The sequence below is a fragment of the Salmo trutta genome, chromosome 16, assembly GCF_901001165.1.
Source record: "Salmo trutta chromosome 16, fSalTru1.1, whole genome shotgun sequence".
NCBI lineage: Eukaryota > Metazoa > Chordata > Actinopteri > Salmoniformes > Salmonidae > Salmo > Salmo trutta.
This window is the reverse complement of record NC_042972.1, coordinates 57,502,020-57,530,017: the sequence shown is the minus strand read 5'-3', so window position 1 is coordinate 57,530,017 and position 27,998 is coordinate 57,502,020. Positions and strand designations below refer to the sequence as shown.

The 27,998-nt window shown below is 40.8% G+C and overlaps 1 protein-coding gene across 5 annotated transcripts; it reads right to left on the bottom strand.

The window, feature by feature from the left end:
• On the bottom strand, positions 1–27,976 carry oser1 (oxidative stress responsive serine-rich 1). Of its 5 annotated transcripts, none has more exons than XM_029695078.1 (5): positions 27,588–27,976; positions 20,660–20,831; positions 13,830–13,939; positions 13,555–13,665; positions 1–1,125 (listed from the first exon to the last, which is right to left on the bottom strand). In XM_029695078.1, exons 2-5 carry the CDS (start codon positions 20,669–20,671, stop codon positions 384–386), a joined length of 975 nt encoding a protein of 324 aa, XP_029550938.1. In that variant the 5' UTR covers positions 20,672–20,831; positions 27,588–27,976; the 3' UTR covers positions 1–383. The 5 variants fall into 5 exon arrangements, with proteins under 5 accessions (XP_029550938.1, XP_029550939.1, XP_029550940.1 ...); XM_029695079.1 differs by having other exon boundaries at positions 27,867–27,949; XM_029695080.1 differs by lacking the exon at positions 20,660–20,831.
• Positions 27,977–27,998: the final 22 nt, after the last annotated feature.

Sequence of the window (27,998 nt, the reverse complement as noted above, 5' to 3'; positions counted from 1 at the left end):
TCTGTTTTCAACAAAAATGTTTTATTGAGTGAAATGGAAACTCCAGACAATGAACCTCTTTGGCCGTGGAAAACAATCACACTTGGCATTACAAGTTTGCTTTGCATATACCAACAAATCCCACCTGCACTTTTTGCGATAGAGCTTTGGCAACTTCATTTGTCAACCAGAAATAAGGACAATCATGAAAAATGAAAAGAAAACAAATAATTCAAAAGTAATAAGAAAAATACAATGCGTCTTTCAGCTCTGGTACTGGAGTTGCACAGAAGAGAATAGAGAAACTGCGGAAATAAACAGTTAAACCTTATATTTAAATTACTTCATGCCTAACCATTCCTTAAGCCACCCCCCAAAATGTATATTTTTATTAAATTACTTATTTAAGTATACATCATCTCTGCCATATGTGACATTTTCTTGGGAATATAAAGATAGTACTCCATGTAACCAGAAAGATCCTCTATTGTGATGTCATCAACATAGGCCCGAGCCTGTTCGGAACAGGAACGCGGGGAGGTTGTTGTGGTGGACCCATCGGTCTGAGTTCTCTGTTGCAGGGAGGTCTGGGACGTATCCTCTGGGCTCGCCAGGTTCCTCTCGCACTCTGAGAGGATGTTACGGAGGCCCGTGAAGGAGTAGACCTCTACGCCCTGCCAACCCGGGCACTGGCACTCGCTCTGAGCGCAGGGGCACGGGCCCCCGCCCTCGTGGAGCTTTGACAGGGACCTGAAGTCAGAGGGCACAGCTCCGGTTTTGGCTTCAGCCCCTACGCAGTGAGCTGCCTCTGGGACACCCTTGTCGTCAGACAGGGGCCGTCTGGGGCTGCCCTCCAGCCTGGCTGTGGGGCCTTCCCCAGAGGCAGCAGGGGTGTGGGGCTCATAGCCAGCACTGCCAAACACAGGGGAGGAGTGGCCCGAGGAGAGCAGTTCCTTCTTGGCGGGGATCTCCAGGGAGGAGCTGCAACCCTCAGCCTCTGGCAGGCTCTTGTGTTTCAGGTGGCCAGGCAAGGGCGACATCTTGGAACCACAGTAGGTGAACTTTGGAGGATGGAGAATGGGAGACTTGGATCTCCGGCGTCTTTGGCTTCTCACGGCTCCTCTTGACGTCTTCCTCATACAGCTACTACATAGAAAAACAAAAATGTGAAAACCAAACATAACTATGCTGGTAAAATAAAAATGGACCCAAACAGTCATTCTGATTCCCATGCCTTTTGAGTGACCAAACTACCAGGCTAACCCTAACTACCAGGAAGTTTGAAAAGATAGGCTGAGTAGGCGGGGAGCTTACACTCATGATCTCGCCTTGAGTGACAGCTCTTTGAAATGCCCATGTCAAGAAACTTGGATGCAGTGAACAGTTGCAGTAAAATCATCTCAAGCTAATTTAGTGATACACAAAGCAACTCAAACATTGAAATTGCATCAATGATGTCAATTATTTTATACACCACTTGTTTGGCATGTCTTTTGTGATGCGGTTCATAGCAGCACTGACAACTGCATCAGAACGACCCTTTCGTCCTTTTGTTCCATGCTGGCTGAATACCGAGCTAGCCAGTTACTAGTTAAGACCATACACAAATGAAAAGGGAAACATAAGTATCTAGCTGAATAGTGTAAAGTTTTAATTATATTTGCTGACACCCTGCAGTCAAATTTTGGCACCAGTAGAATAGCTATCTTGCTATATAAACCTCACCCCTCTGCAAACACGCTTCGCGGATGTTGGTTACAAGGCAGTACTTATAAAATTAGATAATGTTACCATTGGTGTATTAATAATGCCGCCTCGTGAATCCAAGTGTTTGACATTGGGAGGGGAACAGTAACTTTATGATCAAACTTTATCAATGTAGAAGCAACAGTAGTTGTTCACACTTTGGTCATCATAGTTTGATTTGGTGTCATCCAAATATCATAACATTTCATGAAAAACATGATTTTGAATATTGATGAGTCTTTAAAATGGTACAAAGTAAACATTAACTGTATGAGCACGTAGCAAGATGCTAATCTCCTTTGCAGTTCTTGTCATGCAGCTATCAAGTTGCAGAAAAGTGGACCATACTTCCCTGCACATGCGCAGATGCTCTGTGTGGGTGCTTTAAAGTGCTGCTTCTTGCATTGCTCTCACTCTGCAATATTTTTGGTTCACACTGCCACTGGTGGTCATGTCTTATTAAGTGAGTTTATAAACTGAATCTATTGTTTGGTATGAAACATTGTTTACTTGTGTAATGACATTAGGGCTGTCCATGTATCACAATTTTGAGATTCAAATCAGATTAGTAATTTCTTACGAATATTTGTCAAAGATTTGAGCCCGTTGCTCGTGGCAAAATATTATTTTGCAAATATTCAAATCAGCAAAAATTATTTGAATCAGAGTGAAGGAATGGAATCAGAATATATTTGGATCTTTGGGGTTAGCCATAAATGACCTTGATAAACAATGAAGTTATAAATTGACAAGTTGACGGATTTCACTTAGCAGCGTTAAGTTCGGTTTTGGTATTCCAGAATACAGTATGTGTGAGACGTTAGCCGCTGCTGTGTGTTAAATCGGTTGTTGTTTCAGCTGAAAAAGAGTTTGTGTTTTCCCTAGGATTCTTTTCAGTAGTGGTGACAAAGGAAGCTTGGGGGCCCGGGGCATGCCCAGCCAAGATAGTACTTCTACAAAAAAATTGAGGTAACTTCTGGTGACTTTTTGAAAGGACATTCTACATGACAACAAAAACAAAATGCATGAAAATACAATTGTGTTGACACCATCTGAAACATAACTGATGAGCGCCACTGCTCGGTACGGAGATGAGGAGCAAGCGGTGATTGTGTGCTCGTGGCTCTCATTCATGCTAATGCTCGCTCCGTTTTCTACAAATATACATTGTAACTTGTCACTCTGATGTTAAGGGATAGTGATAGATTTTTTACTCACCCATAGTCAGATGAACTCATGGTTACCTTTTGAAGGGATCTGCGTGCAGTTTGAAGGAAGTTGAAGGTAGTTTCGTAAGCCATTGCTAACTAGCATTAGTGCTAATGCTAGTTAGCAATTGCACCAACGCTAATTAATATTAAATGGTATCCATGAGTTCATCGAACTCTGGGTAAGTCGAAAAAGGACTTTGTTGCCAAAATATCGCACAATCCCTTTAAAAGCACGTCTCAGTAAAAATAAAGAATGTATATACAGTTGAAGTCGGAAGTTTACATACACTTAGGTTGGAGTCATTAAAACACATTTTTCCACCCCTCCCCACATTTTTTGTTAACAAACTATAGTTTCGGCAAGTCGGTTAGGACATCTACTTTGGGCATGACACAAGTAATCTTTCCAATTGTTTACAGACAGATTATTTCACTTATAATTCACTGTATCATAATTCCAGTGGGTCAGAAGTTTACATACACTAAGTTGACTGTGCCTTTAAAGAAATTGGAAATTTCTAAAATAAGTCATGGCTTTAGAAGCTTCTGATAGGCTAATTGACATCATTTGAGTCAACTGGAGGTGTACCTGTGGATGTATTTCAAGGCCTACCTTCAAACTCAGTGCCTCTTTGCTTGTCATCATAGGTAAATCAAAAGAAATCTGCCAACACCTCAGAAAAATAATTGTAGACCGCCACAAGTCTGGTTCATCCTTGGGAGCAATTTCCAAGCGCCTGACGGTACCATGTTCATCTGTACAAACAATAGTACGTAAGTATAAACACCATGGGACAACGCAGCCGTCATACAGCTCAGGAAGAAGACGCGTTCTGTCTCCTAGAGATGAACATACTTTGGTGTGAAAAGTGCAAATCAATCCCAGAATAGCAGCAAAGGACCTTGTGAAGATGCTGGAGGAAACAGGTACTAAAGTATCAATATCCACAGTAAAATGAGTCCTATATCTACATAACCTGAAAGGCCACTCAGATAGGTAGAAGCCACTGCTCCAAAACCGCCATAAAAAAGCCAGACTAGGGTTGGCAACTGCACATGGAGACAAAGATCGTACGTTTTGGAGAAAAGTCCTCTGGTCTGATGAAACAAAAATAGAACTGTTTGGCCATAATGACCATCGTTATGTTTGGAGGAAAAAGGGGGAGGCTTGCAAGCCGAAGAATACCATCCCAACCGTGAAGAACGGGGGTGCGAACATCATGTTGTGGGGGTGCTTTGCTGCAGGAGGGACTGGTGCACTTCACAAAATAGATGGCATCATGAGGGAGGAAAATTATGTGGATATATTGAAGCAACATCTCCAGACATCAGTCAGGAAGATAAAGCTTGGTTGCAAATGGGTCTTCCAAATGGACAATGACCCCAAGCATACTTCCAAAGTTGTGGCAAAATGGCCTAAGGACAACAAAGTCAAGGTATTGGAGTGGCCATCACAAAGCCCTGACCTCAATACTATAGAACATTTGTGGGCAGAACTGAAAAAGCGTGTGCGAGCAAGGAGGCCGACAAACCTGACTCAGTTACACCAGCTCTGTCAGGAGGAATAGGCCAAAATTCACCCAACTTATTGTGGGAAGCTTGTGGAATGCTACCTGAAACGTTTGACCCAAGTTAAACAATTTAAAGGCAATGCTACCAAATAGTAATTGAGCATATGTAAACTTCGGACCCACTGGGAATGTGATGAAAGAAATAAAAGCTGAAATAAAAATCTACTATTATTCTGATATTTCACATTCTTAAAATAAAGTGGTGATCCTAACTGACCTAAGACAGGGAATTTTTACTAGAATTAAAGGTCAGGAATTGTGAATAACTGAGTTGAAATGTATTTGGCTAAGATGTATGTAAACTTTCAACTTCAAATGTATTCGGAACCAGTAAAACGTTTGGACACACCTCATACCAGGGTTTCCCTTTATTTTTACTATTTTCTACATTGTAGAATAATAGTGAAGACAAATTATGAAATAACACATATGGAATCATGTAACCAAAAACATGTTACACAAATCAAAATATATTTATATTTCAGATTCTTCAATGTAGCCACCCTTTGCCTTGATGACAGCTTTGCACACTCTTGGCATTCTCTCAACCAGCTTCATGAGGTAGTCACCTGGAATGCATTTCAATTAACAGGTGTGCCTTGTTAAAAGATAATTTGTGGAATTTCTTTCCTTTTTAATGCATTTGAGCCAATCAGTTGTGTTGTACAGAAAAGAGCCCTATTTGGCAAAAGACCAAGTCCATATTATGTCAAGAACTGCTCAAATAAGCAGAGAGAAACAACAGTCCATCATTACCATTATCATTATGAATGTCAGTCAATTCAGAAAATGTTAAGAATGTTTCTTCAAGTGCAGTCGCAAAAACCATCAAGGACCACGATGAAACTGGCTCTCATGAGGACCGCCACAGGAAAGGAAGACTCAGTGACCTCTGCTGCAGAGGATTAGTTCATTTGAGTTAACTGCACCTCAGATTGCAACCCAAATAAATGAATCACAGAGTTCAAGTAACAGACACATCTAAACATCAACTGTTCAGAGGGGACTGCGTAAATCAGGCCTTCATGGTCAAATTGCTGCAAAGAAACCACTACTAAAGGAAACCAATAATAAGAAGAGACTTACTTGGGCCAACAAACACGAGCAATGGACATTAGACCGGTGGAAATCTGTCCTTTGTTCTGATGAGTCCAAATGTGAGATTTTTGGTTCCAACTGCCGTGTCATTGTGAGACGCATAGTAGGTGAATAGATGATCTCCGTATGTGTGGTTCCCACCGTGAAGCACGGAGGAGGAGGTGCAATGGTGCTTTGCTCGTGACACTGTCAGTGATTTATTTACAATTCAAGGCACACTTAACCAGCATGGGTACCACTGCATTCTGCAGCGATATGCCATTCCATCTGGTTTGCACTGGGACGATCATTTGTTTTTCAAAAGGAAAATGACCCAAAACACACCTCCAGGTTGTGTAAGGGCTATTTGACCAAGGAGAGTGATGAGTGCTGCATCAGATGACCTGGCCTCCACAATCAACCCAATTGAGATAGTTTCGGATGAGTTGGACCACAGAGTGAAGGAAAAGCAGCCAACAAGTGCTCAGCATATGTGGGAACTCCTTCAAGACAGTTGGAAAAGCATTCCTCATGAAGCTGTTTGAGAGAATGCCAAGAGTGTACAAAGCTGTCATCAAGGCAAAGGGTGGCTACTTTCAAGAATCTAAAATCTAAACTGTTTAAAGTGTTTTGGTTACTAAATGATTCCATATGTGTTATTTAATAGTTTGTCTTCACTATTATTCTACAATGTAGAAAATTGTAAAAAAAAAAATTAAACATTTAAAAAAACCCTTGAATGACTAGGTATTCCAAAACTTTCGACCAGTGAGTGAGTGAGTATACACACACACACACACACACACACACACACACACATATATATATACACTGCTCAAAAAAATAAAGGGAACACTTAAACACATCCTAGATCTGAATGAAAGAAATCATCTTATTAAATACTTTTTTCTTTACATAGTTGAATGTGCTGACAAAATCACACAAAAATAATCAATGGAAATGCAATTTATCAACCCATGGAGGTCTGGATTTGGAGTCACACTCAAAATTAAAGTGGAAAACCACACTACAGGCTGAGTGTGTCAGCAGTTCCTGCAAGAGGAAGGCATTGATGCTATGGACTGGCCCGCCCATTCCCCAGACCTGAATCCAATTGAGCACATCTGGGACATCATGTCTCGCTCCATCCACCAACGCCACGTTGCACCACAGACTGTGCTTCTCCTGCTCCTCCTTGCACAAAGGCGGAGGTAGCGGTCCTGCTGCTGGGTTGTTGCCCTCCTACGGCCTCCTCCACGTCTCCTGATGTACTGGCCTGTCTCCTGGTACCACCTCCATGCTCTGGACACTACGCTGACAGACACAGCAAGCCTTCTTGCCACAGCTCGCATTGATGTGCCATCCTGGATGAGCTGCACTACCTGAGCCACTTGTGTGGGTTGTAAACTCCGTCTCATGCTACCACTAGAGTGAAAGCACCGCCAGCATTCAAAAGTGACCAAAACATCAGCCAGGAAGCATAGGAACTGAGAAGTGGTCTGTGGTCCCCACCTGCAGAACCAGTCCTTTATTGGGGGTGTCTTGCTAATTGCCTATAATTTCCACCTGTTGTCTATTCCATTTGCACAACAGCATGTGAAATTTATTGTCAATCAGTGTTGCTTCCTAAGTGGACAGTTTGATTTCACAGAAGTGTGAAAGACTTGGAGTTACATTGTGTTGTTTAAGTGTTCCCTTTATTTTTTTGAGCAGTGTATATACACACACAAAATATATTTTTTAAAACACACACACACACACACACACACACACACACAACAGGGTTTCCATTAGATGGAAAAAGACTGCTTTCGGCCGATAAAAAAATAATTGCTGGCCAAATTGTTCCTGGTAGAAAAAAAATAAAAATCCATAGCAAAATAATGCTTTTTAGTAATTCATGGAAATACCAATCGATGTACTCCAACTTCAAAGGCAAATAGACTTCATAGGCTAATAAATCCTCCAGCTGCTTGGAAATTACTGTCGAGTGTGTGTTTCTATTTTTACGCAAGGTCCTCTTAAGGGACTTCTGTAAAGTGTACCCCAACTGGACAAAACTGGCAAAGATTGTGTTAATTTCCAGTGTGCCCGCAGATAGGGGGATTTTTTTCTCCAAAACAGAGTTAAGACGGCCTCAAATCGCACCATCTTGAGGAAAAAGTAACAAGGCTGATGCGCAACGCAAGCTGCTCCAAAGAATTGGACAGTTTTGACTTCCCAACAGCAGAGGCTCACTTTGAGCAGGCCCAGATCCACCACAAATGCAAGTAAATTAGAGGCCATTTATTGTGTTTGTCAGGCATGGTCCTAGCACTTCTGCTGTCGCCCTAGGCAAGACCAACATATGCCGCCCATCTCATGTATAGTATAAAGACTTGGAATGGATTGCTACACTAGAGTAGCGGGTAATGATATGTATCATGTGCAATTGGTGATGTTCAGTTCAGCAGAACTTGGAAACGAAACATCGTTGCCAACTATTCACATCAGAGAGTGACAATGTTGCAATCACCAGGCAGTCAACTGCCTATAGTAGAAAACAGAGTTGTTATCAATTCAGCCCCACAGTGGAGGAGTCATAATGCCCATAAAACCTAGCGGTCAAACACAAAAATGGTTCCAATTGTTTTTCCACCATGGATTTTAAAAACAGTGTTTCGTGTAGGTGTCCTATAAAACTGTGCCAATTTTCTTAGTGTATAAACATATGACGCATGGTCGGCTGCTGGACACAAACAGTTATCTAACCTCGGACGCTTGCAGCGGTCTCTAGTTTTATTAACGAAACATGTTCCTGGTTACAAGGGCGAATGTCTGCATAGGATTCCAAATCCGCCAGCTGATAAATGCATTCTCATATTCCACTAAGGATCTCCGTCTACCAGCAGGAAAACACATTTCTTCATCTGATCCTCGTAGGTATGGCAACTAAATCAACAAATGACCTAAAATGAGAGATTTGAGGTGACGAGTGAGGAACTGGCACATAACTGCAGGTTTTTAAAATGTTTTATTTAACTAGGCAAGTCAGTTAAGAACAAATTCTTATTTACAATGACAGCCTACTGGGGAACAGTGGGTTAACTGCCTTGTTCAGGGGCAGAATGACGGATTTTTACCTCGTCAGCTAATCCATTCAATCCAGCAACCTTTCGGTTACTGGCCGAACGCTCTAACCACTAGGCTACCTGCCGCCCCCAATTATTTAAGAGCTTAAACTCTACGTTTGGCCAAATGTAGAAATGAGGCCATCTTTATATCACTAAATATGCACGTCGAGTTGTGAAATTTTGTATTGTACTCTTGAATATGTTAAAGTATGAGACCTACTTTTTTTTGCCGGGGGGGGGGGGGGGGGGGGTTTAAATCGTCACGGAAAAAGGGGAAATATATCACGGGTAGGCGTGTCCGAGCATAGAAGATGACGCGCTACCTTGATCCAAAAGATATATTGAACACATTTGAATTTACAGTTCCATCTTTTATTTAACTAATATTTGTTTTATTTATGCATTTGGTCTTGTACAGAATACTATCCTAGTAGCAGTCAGATATTTATAATGTTCCATGAATACTACACTAGGTTTTTGCCAAGAAGCTATATATATCTAGCTAGCTAGATGACATTAGCAACATACCTTTATTTTACCAGATCCTCTTCTCCTTCAGACAGAGGTCTTTATTTAATCCATTATAATTTCTGCCAACTATATGAACAAGGTCAAATCTATTTCAATTAATGCTGTCAGAATGCACTGCTGTATTAAAGCAGTTTAGATCTAACTTGACATGTTCTGTTTGCAGATTCAAAGCCCAATTAACTCATTGCAGAATATATCCATAAGCATGAATGAATAAGCATATTTATTTGACAAAAATGCACCTAGTGTCACCCATGAATCACAGACACCTGAACTCCAACAATCACATTGTTTTAAATAAATCAAAATAGTAAACAATGAATACATATTCCTTTCATTCATATTTGTATATGTTAAGTAAACATTCAATGATTTATTCATCAATGCCACACACCTGGGACATGGAAGAGCACCATATGAACTATTATCACTATCCGAGAGCGAACAGATTCTTCTATGTTTCCCGTTTTAGAAATTAGACCAGCACAAATAATACAACATGTAAAGCAGCATATTGTGATTTTGGTGGGTGGGTTACAAATGGAGAAACTGGATGCGTAAAGTAGGTTTTCTATAAATTACTAGCCAACTCCAGCAACAACAAAAATAAAGTATGAAAATGTATGCACTCTGGGTAAGATCGTCTACTAAATTACTAAAATGTAGAAATACATATATATATAAATAAAAAAAGAGAAACGCACTTAGGACTCAAAACAAGTTAGCAGCAATATCAACACCCTTCTTGTCAATGTTGCTTCTGTCAATTGTGAGCAGCACATTTACCACTGCATTCAGTCTGAACCCCCAGAATAAGCAGCATTACACAGGTGAAAAAAAGGTAGCAAAAACAGTACACCACAACACTTTTAAATGTGTTACTGAGTCTTGATGTTATCAAATCAGGAGAAGAACAAGTGAAGGAAGCAGCATAGGGGAAATGGGTGATGGTAGGGTGGAGAGTTCCAAAGTGTCTGAAGTTGAGGGACCATGGGATATAAAAGACAGTGTGAAATAAGGGTTAGCTAGAGATCTGGTTGGCCATGGAATAAAAATAAAACGGGGTGCTGGTGTGCTTCTGCACCCCTTTTAGGTAGTGGTCACAAATATCCGGCCCATGTGCAGTCATACTCGGGGTCTCTGCGTGTGTCCCTCGACAGCATTCAAATCATGGTCATCTTGTGTCTGTGGATCACAACATTAAAGATGATGCGTGATCACAGCATTTCCAACAAGTTCAACTTCAACTTGAGCATGTGTTATAGCAATATGGCAAGGACCAAATAAGGTTACATAACCTTGCCTACTACCTATACTAATGATCTGCTGTCCAGAGGGTAACAGCACACATAAATGTTTTCCCGCAGTACACTAAGCACACTTGACTTGAGAGAATGCTAATCAGTCCATCTATGAAACCTCTCAAAATGCCAGACTAAAATAATACAGCTAGCTAGGGTAGCTACAAGTAAACTAGTATTGAAGTAGGCTACCCACAGACACAAACAAGATCAAGAACTCCTAGCCCTAGAACTTCACCATCTAAGCTAGCGTGTTAGTTAATTAGCGAGCTAAACTGCTGACTAGTGAGCTATTGTTGGTTTATAGAAGCCAAAAGAAAGCTAAACTTGTTTTTCTGAATTTCTCATGCATTTTAATGGCTAGACAAATAGATGTAGCCATCTAATGTAGCCATCTAGCTAGGCTAATGTTGCTAACTAGATAACCATGAGCTAGCTAGATAAACAGGCATTTTCAATGTAAAACTTGCCCAAGACAGTTGGCAATTCTGTGAACTGAAACAATTTTAGCCAATGTATTAATTACTAAATGTAGCTAACATTAGATAGTTAATCCAGAGAATCTTACCTTTGCCTCGATTCGGCAGTCTCGTCTAGATCATCATGGCCCTGTTGAGTGACTTGAAGCTTGAGACAGGAATTTGTAGTTCTCTATGTCAGCCACATTGAATACAGGCGAATATATTGATAAAAAGTCACCTTGTCCTGGACAGACTTATATGGTTATCAAAACGCCACACCAGGGTAACTCTCCACGAAACACAGCCCTTATTCGAAGTGTTTCTAAAATCCACAATGGATAAAATGAATGGTGGAAAAACAATTGGAACCATTTCCGTGTTTGACCGCTAGGTTTTATGGGTATTATGATTCATACCGTGGTAGACTACACAACCCCACGATAGTTCAAATTACAGTAAATATACAATTTATTAACATCATCCAGTAGAACTGTAAAAAGAGTTTGACAGAATTTGAGCTTTGCAAACAAGTGATTTCATAAATGCATGGCATAGGCCTTATTTCACAGGAGCATTGTAAAATAAGCTGTCACTCAATGAACCAGCCTTAACGAATTTCGTTTATGTACGTATTGAATTTGATTGCACAACATCAGTTTAATAATGTATTAATTTTGTGGCTGCCTAGTGTCCTCTTTCAACTGCTTGTGGTGCTGAATCGCAGATGGAATATGGAGAGTGGGACAGCAGGCCCGGTCATGGCTAGAAGGGATCCCAGCTTTTGTCAAATTAACGTCAAAGGTAAAAATAAATTGCATTTTAGCTAACCTTAACCTAATTCTCCAAACCTGCTACATTAATTATCCTAACCTGCTGCTATAAAGTGATTTATAGCAGGGATGAACACACAATGGGCAATGTTTTTCTTTTCTATAAAACCTGTCATGTTGGTATAAGAACATCATTCTACTTTATTTTATTACAACTTTACAGGCAAAATTATATTCTGTTAAGATGAATTACATCTAAATGTGATTTTGAGCACTGTGGGTGGAAGCCCTAATGCGTTACGCACCCAATGCATATGGATGTCAATACTGGCAATTTTTAAAATGTCTAGTAAATTAAAATCTTACTAGTCACGTTGTCAGGTGCCAAATTTCCCTAACAGAAAACCTGAAATACACTGAGTGTACAGAACATAAGGAACACCTGCTCTTTCCATGACAGACTGACCAGGTGAAAGCCATGATCCCCTATTGAGGTCACTTTAGATAAAAGGGACGAGACAGGTTAAAGATGTATTTTTAAGCCTTGAGACATGAATCTGCGGCAGTTACAGTCAGGACCAAAGTTATTGGCACACCTTGATAAAGACAATTGGAAAAAAAAGATTGTATACAATAAATAATACCAATTCTGAGCTATGTTTCTATACCAACATTTTAAAATTATATTATTATTTTATACCAATAAATTGCTCAGATGGCGATTTTAACAATCAATACGTTTTTTTCCTCTCAAAAAGATAGGGAGTCGAAATTATTGGCACCCGTTTTCAATATATCACCTTGCAAGGATAACAGCACTGAGGCTTTTTCTAAAATGCTTTATTGGAGAACACATTAGGATCTTAAACCATTCCATCATACAGAATCTTTCCAGATCTTATGGACTGCCCTTTTCAATTCAAACCACAGGTTTTCAATAGGGTACAAGACCGGAGACTGAGATGGCCATTGCAAAATGTTGGTCAATTAACCATTTCTTTGTGGATTTTGATGTGTGCTTGGGGTTATTGTCTTGCTGGAAGATCCACTTGCAACCAGATTGTTGCCTAAAATGTCCTCATACTGGGTAAAGTTCATAATGCCATTGACCTTAACGCCTCCAGGACAAGTGGAAGCAAAATTGCCCAATAATATCAAAGATCCACCACCATATTATACAGTAGGTATGGGTTTCTTTTCTGCTTACGAATCCTTATTATTTCGATGCTAAACCCACCACTGGTGTGCGTGGCCAAAGAGCTCTATTTTCATGTCTTCTGACCATAGCAATGGTTCCAATCCAAGTGCCAATGCCGTTTAGCAAACTCCAAGCGTTTACATTTGTTGGATGACATGAAAATAGAGCTCTTTGGCCACACACCAGTGGTGGGTTTAGCATTGAAACAAAGATTTATAAGCAGAAAATAACCCCTAACCTATTGTAAAATAGGGTGCTGGCTCTTTTTTGTATTACTTGCTAGACAAAATCTCTTTATCTGAGCAATTGTTTTAGTATAAAATAAAATATTTGTTTTTTTTGCATACAATATAGCTCAGTATTTGTGTAATTTATTTTATACAGCCTTTTTTGCACTCATTTTAAACACAATGTGCAACATTGTATTACAAAATGTGTACATTTTACAAATATAGAATTTAATTAACTGAATTTGGCCCTAGGGGTTCTAACAAGTTATTATACTTAAATAATAAAAAGGAACAGACAATAGAGAAGCAAAGCAAGAAGATACTTATAAAACAGTGGACAATGATTGTAAGAGAGCCTTTCCTTACCCATGCCAGTTCTCCTTGGGGCAGCTTAGTTTGGGCTTGGCACCCTCTAGAAAGGCTCGGCTAACCACTCTTGGAGTGATGGTCTCACAGACGTGCAGCGTGGCAGGCAAGCTAGAGAAACCAACAAAAACTCAGACCACAATATACTGAACAGCAGAAGAACTTAAGTGAGACTTCAAATTTTCAAGAAATATTACATTAGTCCTGGAAACTGACCCTAGATCAACCAGTAAGGAAGGACATAAAACGTAATAGCCATTAACAGTACTACGAACCTTTCAGCATCTACTCGGAGCTTTTTAAAGGCAGTTTGTAGGGTCTCATCCTCACAGTCTTTTCCTCCTGCCTCCATAGTGGGAGGAGGTTGTAGTGACCAGCCACCCAGCTATAAAACAAGAACACTTCATTAGCGAGGTATCACTGCTCACGCAACATGTGAGTGACTGACTCGCTAGTGTAAGGTTGGTTATAGGGGTAGACATGCTGGCTAAATTTGTCATGTTCCCACACTATAGCGTCTAACAACTGGCTTAAATACTTTCTTGTGAACTGCTCGGTGATGTAAGGGATGCAGATTTAATAAAAACTATCTACCGACTACGGATATACCTTCCGAAGTGGGATGTGTCGCTAAACAGGTACAGACTTAAAGGGATAGTGCGAGATGTTGGAAATTAACCTGTTGGGGCTAAAACTGTTTGAATGGTGTCTGAGTATAACATAACTCATATGGCAGGCCAAAACCAGAGAAGATTCCATACAGGAAGTGCCCTGTCTGACAATTTGTTGTCCTTCTGTTGCATCTCTATCGAAAATACAGCATCTCTGCTGTAACGTGACATTTTCTAAGGCTTCCATCGGCTCTCAGAAGGCGCCAGAAAGTGGAATGGGGTGTCTGCTGTCTCTGGGCGAAGAACAGCAGGAGAATTTGTGAGTGGTCAGCCTGGGGACAGTGACACTGGAGATGCGCGTTCATTAGAATTCTCAATGTTTTTCTTTCAGCCTTTGAATGAATACAACGTCGCCCGGTTGGAATATTATCGCTATTTTACGAGAAAAATCGCATAAAAATTGATTTTAAACAGCGTTTGACATGCTTCGAAGTACGGTAATGGAATATTTTGATTTTCTTTGTCACGAAATGCGCTCGCGCGTCACCCTTCGGCTAGTTACCTGAACGCATGAACAAAATGGCGGTATTTGGATATAACTATGGATTATTTGGAACCAAAATAACATTTCTTGTTGAAGTAGAAGTCCTGGGAGTACATTCTGACGAAGAACAGCAAAGGAAATCCAATTTTTCTTATAGTAAATCTGAGTTTGGTGAGGGCCAAACTTGGTGGGTGTCAAATTAGCTAGCCGTGATGGCCGGGCTATGTACTCAGAATATTGAAAATGTGCTATCGCCGAAAAGCTATTTTAAAATCTGACACCGCGATTGCATAAAGGAGTTCTGTATCTATAATTCTTAAAATAATTATGTATTTTGTGAACGTTAATCGTGAGTAATTTAGTAAAACCACCAGAAGTTTGCGGTGGGTATGCCAGTTCTGAACATCACATGCTAATGTAAAAAGCTGGTTTTTGATATAAATATGAACTTGATTCAACAAAACATGCATGTATTGTATAACATAATGTCCTAGGAGTGTCATCTGATGAAGATCAAAGGTTAGTGCTGCATTTAGCTGTGGTTTTGGTTTTTGTGACATATATGCTTGCTTTGAAAATGGCTGTGTGATTATTTTTGGCAGGGTACTCTCCTGACATAATCTAATGTTTTGCTGTAAAGCCTTTTTGAAAATCGGACAATGTGGTTAGATTAACGAGAGTCTTGTCTTTAAAATGGTGTAAAATAGTCATATGTTTGAGAAATTGAAGTTATAGCATTTATGAGGTATTTGTATTTCGCGCCACGCGATTCCACTGGCTGTTGACTAGGGTTTGCCCAGGGAGGTTAAGCAATTTTTCTACTTACCCAGAGTCAGATGAACTCAGGGATACCATTTTTATGTCTTTGTGAGCAGTTTAAAGGAAGTTACTAACTATGTTTGCGCAATGACTGGAAGTCTATGAGGTCAATTAGCATCCATTCATTGCAATCACTCACTAAACTACCTTCACCTGACTGAATCTCGCACTATCCCTTTAAATCAAACACATTTGTAATGCCGTTTGGAGATGGCAGCTATTTTACGATCCCCTAACCAATGCTGCTATTGTTTGTTTTTTCACGTTATTTGTAACTTATTTTGTACATAAAGTTTCTGACACTGTGTTATGACCGAAAAGAGCTTCTAGATATCAGGACAGCGATTACTCACCCCGTACTGGAGGAATACTCTTTCTTTAATGAGTCGGACGGGAAGGATTTATTTCAGACACCCGACAAGGCCCTCATCCACCTCATTTGCTGGACAAAGAGACAGAGATATCGGGAACGAAGGTCTGGGTGCCTTGTAAGGATCCGACGACGAGTGGATAATCTGCCTTTACCATCAGTCCTATTAGCCAACATACAATCATTGGATAATAAAATAGACGAGCTACGAGCACGTATATCTTACCAACAGGACATTAATAACTAATATCTTATGTTTCACGGAGTCGTAGCTGAATAACGACATGCATAAAATACAGCTGGCGGGTTTTAAGCTTTTTCGGCAGGATAGAACAGCGGCCTCTGGTAAGACAAGGGGGAGCGGTCTATGTATATTTGTAAACAACAGCTGGTGCACGAAATCTAAGGAAGTCTCCAGGTTTTGCTCACCTGAGTTAGAGTATTTCATCTATATTCTTCGTAGCTGTCTATTTACCACCACAAACCGATGCTGGCACTAAGGCCGCACTCAATGAGCTGTATACGGCCATAAGCAAACAGGAAAACGCTCATCCAGAGGCGGCGCTCCTAGTGGCCGGGGACTTTAATGCAGGGAAACTTAAATCTGTTTAACCTAATTTCTAACAGCATGTTAAATGTGCAACTTGAGGGAGAAAAAAATAAAACTCTAGACCACCTTTACTCCACACACAGAGTCGCATACAAAGCTCTCCCTCCATTTGGCAAATCTGACCATAATTCTATCCTCCTGATTCCTGCTTACAAGCAAAAATTTAAGCAGGTAGCACCAGTGACTCGGTCAATAAGAAAGTAGTCAGATGAAGCAGATGCTAAGCTACAGGACTGTTTTGCTAGCAGACTGGAATATGTTCTGGGAATCTTCCAATGGCATTGAGGAATACACCACATCATTCACTGGCTTCATCAATAAGTGCCTCGATTACGTCATCCCCAACCAGAAGCCATGGATTACAGGTAACATCCGCACTGAGCTAAAGGGTAGAGCTGCCGCTTTCAAGGAGCTGGAATCTAACCCGGAAGCTTATAAGAAATCTCGCTACACCCTCATACGAACCATCAAACAGGCAAAGCGTCAATACAAGACTACAAGACTAAGATTGAATCGTACTACACCGGCTCCGACGCTCGTCGGATGTGGCACGGCTTGCAAACTATTAGACTACAAAAGGGAAGCACAGCCGCGAGCTGCCCAGTGACACAAGCCTACCAGACAAACTAAATTACTTCTATGCTCGCTTCGAGGCACTGAAACATGCATGAGAGCACCAGCTGTTCCAGACGACTGTGATCACGCTCTCTGCAGCCGATGTGTGTAAGACCTTTAAACAGGTCAACATTCACAAGGCTGCAGGGCCAGACGGATTACCAGGACATGTACTGCGCTGACCAACTGGCAAGTGTCTCACTGACATTTTCAACCAGTCCCTGACTGTGTAACACCAACATGTTTCAAGCAGACCACCATAGTCCCTGTGCCCAAGAACACTAAGGTTACCTACCTAAATGACTACCGAACCACAGCCCTCACATCTGTAGCCATAAAGTGCTTTGAAAGGCTGGTCATGGCTCACAACACCATAATCCCAGAAACCCTAGACCCACTCCAATTTGCATACCGCCCCAACAGATGATGCAATCTCTATTGCACTCCACACTGCCCTTTCCCACCTGAACAAAAGGAACACCTATGCGAGAATGGTATTCATTGACTACAGCTCAGCATTCAACACCAAAGTGCCCTCAAAGCTCATCACTAAACTAAGGACCCTAGGACTAAACACCTCCCTCTGCAACTGGATCCTGGACTTCATGACAGGCCACCCCCATATGGTAAGGGTAGGTAACAGCACATCCACCACGCTGATCCTCAACACGGGGGCCCTCGGGTGCGTGCTCAGTCCCCTCCTGTACTCCCTGTTCACTCATGACTGCATTGCCAGGCACGACACCAAAACCATCATCAAGTTAGCCAATGACAACAGTGCAAGGCCTGACCACCGACAACGATGAGACAGCCTATAGGGAGGTGGTCAGAGACCTACCTGACCGTGTGGTGCAAGGACAACAACCTCTCCCACAACATGATCAGACAAAGGAAATGATTGTGGAAAAGGAGGACCGAGCATGCCCCCGTTCTCATTGATGGGGCTGTAGAGGAGCAGGTTGAGAGCTTCAAGTTCCTTGGTGTCCACATTACCAACAAACTATCATGGTCTAAACACACTAAGACAGTCGTGAAGAAGGCAAGACAATGCCTATTCCCCCGCAAGAGACTGAAAAGATTTGGCATGGGTCCTCAGATCCTCAAAAGTTTCTACAGCTGCACCATTGAGAGCATCCTGAGGGTTGCATCACTGCCTGGTATGGCAACTCCTTGGCCTCCGACCACAAGGCACTACGGGGAGAGGGTAGTGCGTACGGCCCAGTACATCACTGGGGCCAAGCTTCCTGCCATCCAGGACCTCTATACCAGGCGGTGTCAGAGGAAGGCCCTAAAAATTGTCAAAGACTCCAGCCACCCTAGTCATAGACTGTTCTCTCTGCTACCGCACGGCAAAATTACATAAAATAATTACATTATAAAATGTCACAATAACGTGGGCATTGCCTGACAAAATAGAAAGCATGCTCCCGACACAAACACACTAATGAAGTATGTACATGTGGTAGCTAGTCAGTCTTACCGTTTGAGATGTTTAAAGAGTTATTGATGAGTTATTGTATCATGTCCTAAAACGAGAAAGCGACCAAAAACTGGGTTCCCTTTCTAATGGAATGCATTGTATGGAAAACCAAGTTGAGGCAAACATTCAACGTTGTCTTGGTCATAATAAATGGACATGGTTTTACCGCAACAGAATAGCTACACCCTTAAATTGAATTGATTTTTGGTTAAAACGGTCCCACCCATTACAGGTTAAAATGTAATTGGTTGATTCCACTGTCACCCAAATTCTGCCCTAATACAGTTGAACAGCAGATGCCTTCTATCTAGCTTCTGATGGCCTAGCCAATGGCTGATTTAGCTAGCTAGATTTATCTCCCCAGAGACCACCAAAGAAAAATCGCTAAATGCAACATCCAGCTGTTTGAGAGTTGTGCGCTCTGCCAGACAGATTATCTATACGCTATATGTGAGCAGCACGTGTGTGATAAATAAATCGACATAACGAACAGTTTAAGGAATCCATGTGCTTTTTTAAACAATTATATAGCCTAGATTAAAAATACCATTATTACAATATTTTGTTCACTGGCCCAAGCGGGTCACTGACGGGGATGATCGAAGGGTTTCCAAAACCTCCCCTGTATGTTGAGCCCTGACACACAGACAGGGGCATTCCCGTGCCGTTGTTGCCTCTTCATAAAGTTGGTTTATTTATGGTGAATTGCACATCATAATGACAAAGAAATTGCAAATTGTGAACCAAAAACGAATGTGACCAGGTAATTTATTGTCACTGGCCAATTCAAAATATGTGTCGCACTGCCAAGTCAAATAGCTTCAAATGCGACTGTTTTTATCGCAGTATCGAACCCTGTATACGTTCTGCACGTACGTGCTGCGCAGAGAAATCTGTCCCTGATATTCACACCTCTCGTCAATACAACACATTGAATTTAACTCCACACTTTTTACTGTATAATAGAAAAGGCTACTGCAGAAAAACGCTGATTTGCTCATATCCAAAAGGTCTACCTGTGATTGGGCAGGACATACATAGTAAGGAATATAAATGCATAATCTGCATTTTAATTTTGGAAATAAGGGGAAAACACACTAGGCCTACATGAAACCATCACACACACTACTCTCAAAAGTTAGGCACCAAACAGAATTTAATTAACACCAGAAAAATAGATTGACTTTTGATTCAGATTTAGCTTAGAATTACATTGGCATATGCATCCTACCTGTGAAGTATCTATCCCTTTTCCGTGTGACATTCAAATGTGTGCATAGTCAAGTTAACAAGTTGTTAGCTAGCTAGCCAGGTAACATCGCTAAACAAGGTTGTTTGATATCAAACCAAAAACTCAGCCCACGAGTAGTTAATTCTTAGTAATAGCTACTGTAAATTGGACAGTGCAGTTATATTAACAAGAATTTAAGCTTTCAGACGATATAAGACACTTATATGTACCAACATTTGTTGTTTCTCTAAAATCTGCGATCGTGACACAAGGCGCTGCATGATTTACAACTGTCCCGTTGATGGGACACCTATCCCTAAGAAGTTTTAAAAGCTTTTTATTTTAAATATTATAAAACAAGTGCGCCAAGGATTGGGCTAGAGCAGGTGTCACAGTGCTCTGTTTTAAAACATTTTAAAATGGATGGAGATGCACAGAAAGAACAGACAGAGAGAAGCAGCTGAGTTAGCTAATGGCTGGAGATGCGGCTGGCTACTCTCAGCTGTCACACGTGATATTGGATGGAGGACTCATTCTGATATTACAGATTACAATCTGAACTCTGATATTCTATTTGTAAGACGCATATGAATGCATTCAGTGCTCACTCAATTTAAATATGAGTAACATACACCATTATTCATTGGCGGGTGGTAATGTTAGTAATGTTAGCTTGCCATCTTAGTTGCTAACGTGGCAGGCTAACGCCAGCTAGCTAAAGTTAACTTTGAGTGTAATAATTTGCGCTATTGAAACATACATGCAACTATAATTTACTTCTTATCAACTATAACCGCAGCATTATTTTGACCATAGGTTGCTTACCTCGAGTTGCATTCTAAATATCCCAGTCAGGGACAATGTTGCGTGGAGTGTGTGATGACACAGCCGACAGAGAAGGGAATGTGATCACATAGGGAGAAGATCTAATCGACCCGTTCTTTTATAGCTCCATGGGTGGTGCACTCTGCGTCTGTTTACTTTTCACGTGGATTACCTATTTTGAGATCAAAACAGCAAATATCATCATAAAGTGACGAGTTTGCATCCCTGTAGCTAGTAGCAATAGCCTAATCAGAGATTTTGTAGGAATAATATGAACCATCTCTGGCCATAATACGGTGAACAGGCTTTACAAATAGGCTCTGCTACTGCGAGGCAACCCCTTTCGAACAGCAGTGTGCAGACCTTAAACACAGACCAGTTTAGAAAAACACCACAACAGCAATGCACAATGATTTCATTAGCTAGCTATCACAATCACCACAGCTAGCGGTTAGCTAGGTTCATTTCTATGTAAAATGAACCCATGAGCAACAACATGTGAAGTTCATAGGTTCATATCAAAATGGGTGTCAAATGAAAGCGAAGAGTATATTTTGGGGAAATGAAGGCATAGACACATTTTTCAACTATTTTCCATCTTAAAAATTGGTTAGTGCTATCTGGGCTCCTTGGGAAGTCCCTAACCCTTAAGCCTAAACTTAACCCTTACCATTTTAAATGCAAACTTCAATGGGGTAACGTAAGAGTTGGGATGTCCCAAGGATTCCGGATAGCAAGGACCCTTAAAAATTAGGCGTAAGTAATGGCTTTGATTTCTGGTCAAACTGATCGAAAAGGGGTCTTACAAAACCTCTACCAGAAAAAGTCTTAAAAGGTATTAGAAATACATGTAAAGACCCCTGCCAACTAATATCAACACATTTGGTTTTGTAGAAATTATTTGCCTTCTGTAAGTTTAAAAAACATTGCCGTGTGTCTTGTAATTCTGTTACCAAAATGTTTTACCTCATGAGGAAGGAAAATGAAAGTTAACAGAAGTAACAAGGTAAACCTACCAATTAGTTTGTGTTTTTACTAATATAATTTTTGGTTTAAGTGATTAAAACTCGTAATTTTGTTACCAAATCGGTAACAAAATGACCTATACATTTCTTTTCTTTTCTAAATACGCTAATACTGCAATTGATTTGGCTACAATGGAAAATCATAGTAGTCACAAACCACAGTTGGTTCACCTGCTACTGTTCTTCCTTCCACTGGCATACTGTTGGCCAGTCCGCCCTGGCCTTGATTTCAACATCCACAAACGTCTATTTTTGGGCCGGTCCAAAACAGCCTTGATTTGGCCCAAACATAGATATTAGGGATGCACGATATATCGGTAAGCATATCGGAATCGGCCAATTTTAGCTAAAAATGCCAACATCACCCGATGTCTGGATTAACACCGATGTGCAAAACCGATGTCAAAGCTGACGTGCATACTTGCATACCATGACATAATGACGCCACAAAAAATACAGCGCTACACAGAACAAAAGCAGAAATATACTAAGCGCACACTTCCAACAACTAAACAAGTTCAAGTCGGGCAGTCATTTGAAAGAGTAAGAAACTTTCAGCGAGACAACTCAAAGGTGAAATCCATTAACGCCAAGGTAATGGAATTCATTGCCCTTGACAATCAACCTTTCTCTGTCGTGGATGATGTTGGCTTTCGCCGACTGGTCGAGCACCTCGAGCCCCGGTACACACCACCAAGTAGGCGCTATTTTTCAGATGTTGCCCTACCGGAGTTACACAGTATTGTTGAAACGCACATCCCTGAGCTACTTGTTATGGGCATCACTGCTATTAGCTTCACAACTGACATTTGGACCAGCGATGTCAGCCCCATGAGCATGCTGACTCTGACAGCACAGTGGGTCAATGAGGATTTGGTACTGAGGAAAGCGTTATTGCATGCTCAAGAATGTGCTGGTTTTGATACCGCTGCTGCCATTTCAATGGCATTTGAGAACATGTTTGAAACCTGGGAACATGAACACACTCCTAGCTCCATTCGAACAACTGACTCGAGAAATAAGCAAATCAACTATGTCTGCAGCAGACGCAATACCCTCAGTAATAGCATTGAAACACCTGCTCAACAAAACTGCCGACACATGCCGTGGGGTTAAAACTTGCAAAAGTACTCTACAAGAGGCTGTGAACAAGCGATTCGGTGGCACTCTGAGTCTCTTTACTGTGTCGCCACCATGCTCGATGCTAGGTACAAGGACCGCTACTTTGATGCAGACAAGAAACAGGGTTTACATGAAGTGTTACAGACACAGCTGGACAAGATGGAAAAGGACAGAGCACACCAAGGAAGAGGCCACGGACAGACAGCTGAAACTTCACTGCTTGACATGTGTAGCAAAATCCTGGTTGAGACTGAAAAAATGAACAACGAAACAGCAAAGAAATAGGTTTTGATTATGTTTTACTGGTAATGCGGACATTTGTAAATGGAAAATTACTTTTTGGTCAGTGTGTGTGTGTTTCAACTATTTAACTGTACTAGAATGCATAAAAGGCCGCAAAAAATGTAAATATCGGTATCATTTTTTTGGGGCAAGGAAAATATCGGATCAGCAAAAATGTCATATTGGTGCATCCCTAATAGACATCCATGATTGGTGACCAGACCAAATCTGAATCAATCATAGACGTCGGTGTTTCACAAGTTTGGACAGCACATTACAGTGAAGCAAAGTAGATCACTGTACAGGATAGTCAAGAAAAGTAGAATATAGTTCAGTAGAGTTCAATACAGTACACTAGAGCACGCTAGAGCAGAGTACAGTATAACTGTATTGTACTGCACTCTACTGTGCTGAACCAAAGATTTTTATAACTAAACCGAGAGACCACAGCCCGTTGTTTAAAATGGGAACAAATGAGTCATAGTGGGCAGAACAAGCTGTGGGGGGGGGGGCTGAGCCAAGCATGAGCTAGCGAGATCCTATTGGTGAGTTTTAGCATGCATTTGCATATTTATGCTTGGGACAGTCTACTCTGAAGTGCACGTGTGCAATAAGTCAATTCGCCTTTGCACTCCTTAACAACGCAATTTAAAAAAAACTTGGTCAAAGGGTAAAGTCTACAAAATGTTGTCCACTCTGTTCATAACAGATTTTAGTTTTGGGAAGAGAACTGTTTTGAGATCAAATGTTTCATTGTTCTATCTGTGGTGTCTCTTCTGCCTCCCACCTGCTGTGCACCGGACTAGATGATTAAGCTAGCACACAGTGTCCTTCTCTCCCACCATCATTAACATGTGGGAAAACAGTACCCGATAGGCAGGGACGAAGTACACCGTCTACTGTTGTACGGCTAGCTAGCTATCGTTGTCACCCCTGCCCCTTCTTCTGGGGGGTTTATTGGGAGCTGGCATCCAACATTATTGTGCATTAGCGCCCCCGCCTGTCCTAGCTTAAACATTTACCAATAGAAGTATAAAGAGGAGTTCCTGCAGATGTGGGAACACCCCAAATTGCAGGCCGCAATTGCACCAGTTTACAATAACTAAATTCACCCCTTGCACTCCTAAACAGTATTTTTTTGGGCAAAGGGTAAAATCTACAAAACTTAGTCCACTCTTAGTTTTGGAACAGCAAACTGTATTGAGATCAAATGTTCCATCGATAAGAAGAATGTCGGCCAAAAGTCATATCATCTCCATCTCCCAGTGCCAGCCACTGGGCTTCTTCTCATCACCATATCTGAAAACGTCAACCGGATGCTTTACACGTATACATCAGTGAGATATCTGGCTCATTGTTCTGTGGCTGTACAGTCCAAACTTGTGAAACAGAAATGTCTATGATTGGTTCAGATTTGGTCCGGTCCAACCAAATTTGGTCTTGTTTTGGTGCAGAGCTGATTAGAATAATAGTCAGTGTGTAGAATAATACTCATATATGCAAAAAAGGATATTGCATATTTCTTCCATGGTGTACCTATTCAGGATAAGTCACCATGAAGATAATGACATTAATATCCAGATCAGGGGCCGGATTCACAAAACATTACTTACACAAAAAGTAAGAAGTTTAACCTGTTTAGGATAGGGGGCAGTATTTTCACGGCCGGATAAAAAACGTACCCGATTTAATCTGGTTATTACTCCTGCCAAGAAACTAGAATATGCATATAATTATTTGATTTGAGTATAACAGAACTCATATGGCAGGCCAAAGCCTGAGAAGATTCTATATGGGAAGTGCCCTGTCTGACCATTTCTTGTCCTTCTATAGCCTCTTTATCGAAAATACAGGATCTCTGCTGTAACGTGACATTTTCTAAGGCTCCCATAGGCTCTCAGAAGGCGCCAGAACGTGGAATGATAACTCTGCAGTCCCTGGGCGAAAAACAGTAGGGGTTTTGGAAAGTGGTCGTTCTGAGAACAATGACACTGGCGCGCACGTGCATGTTACGACTGAATTTTACTTCTTTCAGTGTTTGAACGGATACAACGTCTCCCGGTTGGAATATTATCGCTATTTTACAAGAAAAATCGCATAAAAATTTATTTTAAACAGCGTTTGACATGTTTCGAAGTACGGTAATGGAATATTTTGAATTTATTTGTCACGATACGCGCCGGCGCGTCACCCTTCGGAGATTGTCTTGAACGCAAGAACAAAACGCAGCTATTTGGATATAACTATGGATTATTTGGAACCAAAACAACATTGGGTGTTGAAGTAGAAGTCCTGGGAGTGCATTCTGACGAAGAACAGAAAAGGTAATCCAATTTTTCTTATAGTAAATCCGAGTTTGGTGAGTGCCAGTCTTGGTGGGTGTCAAAATAGCTAGCCGTGATGGCCGGGCTATCTACTCAGAATATTGCAAAATGTGCTTTCACCGAAAAGCTATTTTAAAATCGGACACCGCGATTGCATAAAGGTTTTCTGTATCTATAATTCTTAAAATAATTGTTAGGTTTTTTGTGAACGTTAATCGTGAGTAATTTAGTAAATTCACCGGAAGTTTTCGGTGGGTATGCTAGTTCTGAACAAAACATGCTAATGTAAAAAAAATTGTTTTTGATATAAATATGAACTTGATTGAACAAAACATGCATGTATTGTATAACATAATGTCCTAGGAGTGTCATCTGATGAAGATCATCAAAGGTTAGTGCTGCATTTAGCTGTGGTTTTGGTTTTTGTGACATTATATGCTACCTTGAAAAATGGGTGTGTGATTATTTCTGACTGGGTACTCTCCTGACATAATCTAATGTTTTGCTTTCGCTGTAAAGCCTTTTTGAAATCGGACAATGTGGTTAGATAAAGGAGAGTCTTGTCTTTAAAATGGTGTAAAATAGTCATATGTTTGAAAAATTGAAGTTTTTGGATTTTTGAGGTATTTGTAATTCGCGCCACGCTCTACCATTGGATATTGGTGAGGCGTTCCGCTAGCGGAACATCTAGATGTAAGAGGTTTAAGGGAAAAAATAAAAGGTTCATAAGATAGTTTGTAAATGTAATTACTCAAAATGTTCTTAGGAACTTCATAAATATCTTATCTGGCATTGACATTAGTGACGTGCTTGAAACCAATAAATAAGCCTGTGTGACAGGATTTGGTAATTTCGTTATTTTTCACACATTGTAGCCATTAGACTAGCTATATCAAAACCAAAAATAAATAACCAAGGAAAGCGCAATAAAAAACTTCAGCAAACAGGAGCTTGAAGTGATGGTGGAGGAAATAGCAGCCAGGAAAAGATTCCCATTGGAGAGACTTGGTAACTGCGGGCTCACTGCATAGACCGTCTAGGGTATAGCAAGGGACAGTGACGCCGTAAAAATGTAGTGGTGCTGAGAGACCATTCATGTGGACCAGCTGGAGGAGAAGGTGTCGTCCATGATAGGAGAGAAGGTGGTAGAGGGCCTGCGCGACCGGTAAATTAGGTACCTACGTTAACTAGCTAACGCGCAACGACTTTATTGCCAACATAGCTAGCGACGTTAACGTTAGCTAAGTTCTTTGAAAATTGTCGAGATAGCGCTAGCTATTTAACACTTCGAGAATATTGTAATATATTGTTAATTACTAGCTAGGTAGATAATGCGCGTTTAATTAGTTTTATTGCTGTACTGAAATATCCGGTAGCCAACTGTGTGTGGCGCAAGAAAACGTTCATGGTTACAAAAGTATCCACTCGTATCAAGACAAGGGTTTAGCTGTCCTAAAGTGAAGTACATTTCCAAGAAGAAATCCTAAAACATTATTTTAAAGAAACCCATTTCTTCTTAATTCCTCCCCCTCCCCCCCTGTTTCTTCCTAAGAAAAAAAGTAATTACACTTCCAATAACTTTGTTGAGGAATAGCAACTTTGCTTAAATTTATTTAAATATATAGTTAAGGGGAAATATGGCAGTTAATTTAACAAGAATTTGTGGATTATGTAAATCCGTTACCGTAATCTGATACCAGGTGTAAATACACTTCACTCACTGTAGCCTAGTTCAATAACAATATATTTTTTCAAACTCAAGGTGTCATATCATAGCGGACACCCCATTCTTTCTGTAGACAGCTTTGAATCTTAATTCGGTGCAGATATTTAAGAGTTTTTGGGAAACGTCGCATAAAAAAAACCAAGGAAGATTTTAGCATAAAGATTCTGTTAGCTAGCCACCAAACTTTGCATCCACAGTTCTTCCAGTAAATTAGTTTCTTACATGTTGTAAATTGTTCAACGTACTGCTAGTGCATAGAGTTGTACGGTGTATTAAGCTTTGAAATCAATGGTATTTGTTTTGTACATTTTAAAGTGAAATCATGGAATTGCTCCTCGCTAGCCTACGCTGTGGATGAAGTTGAGCATCAGTTCCATAATAATCAATGTGGATACTAGCTAGCCAGGCAATATCGAAGTTTGACATCGTGTGAGAATTGGGGTACTCACAACTCAGGATCTCCTGTCCACAGTCCAGATTGAGGATGGCCTGGACATGCAGGGTTTATCAGGCGCTGCGACAAACGGGCCTCAAATGCAGCAAGCTATTAAGCAACAGTGAGGTGGCTAGCTAAAGTAGCTAACTCGGTTAGCAATGTCTCATCGATTTTCTTCGCGACAGACGCGAGCTATTGCATTTTTCGATTAGGTTTTGCTTTCCACAAGCATCACACTACAATCAATTCAGTTTCATTCTAATCTATTATTATTTTCAAAAGCAGTATTTACTTGGCTAGTTCCAGACTTTTCTTTCTCCAACATCTTGTTTACACACGAACCACTTCGCAGTGACTCTGCAACAACACACTCTGCCCTGACGTAGAACACAGACGCTTCTTCTTCGGTGGGGTTTATCGGCGG

Coding starts and splice junctions, on each gene's coding strand:
- oser1 (XM_029695076.1), bottom strand. CDS start 27,899: ATGTTGGAGAAAGAAAAGTCTGGAACTAGCCAA. Junction 13,666..13,829: donor CTCCGAGTAGATGCTGAAAG/GTTCGTAGTACT, acceptor TGGTTTCTCTAG/CTTGCCTGCCACGCTGCACG. Junction 1,126..13,554: donor CCCAAGGAGAACTGGCATGG/GTAAGGAAAGGC, acceptor TTTTCTATGTAG/TAGCTGTATGAGGAAGACGT.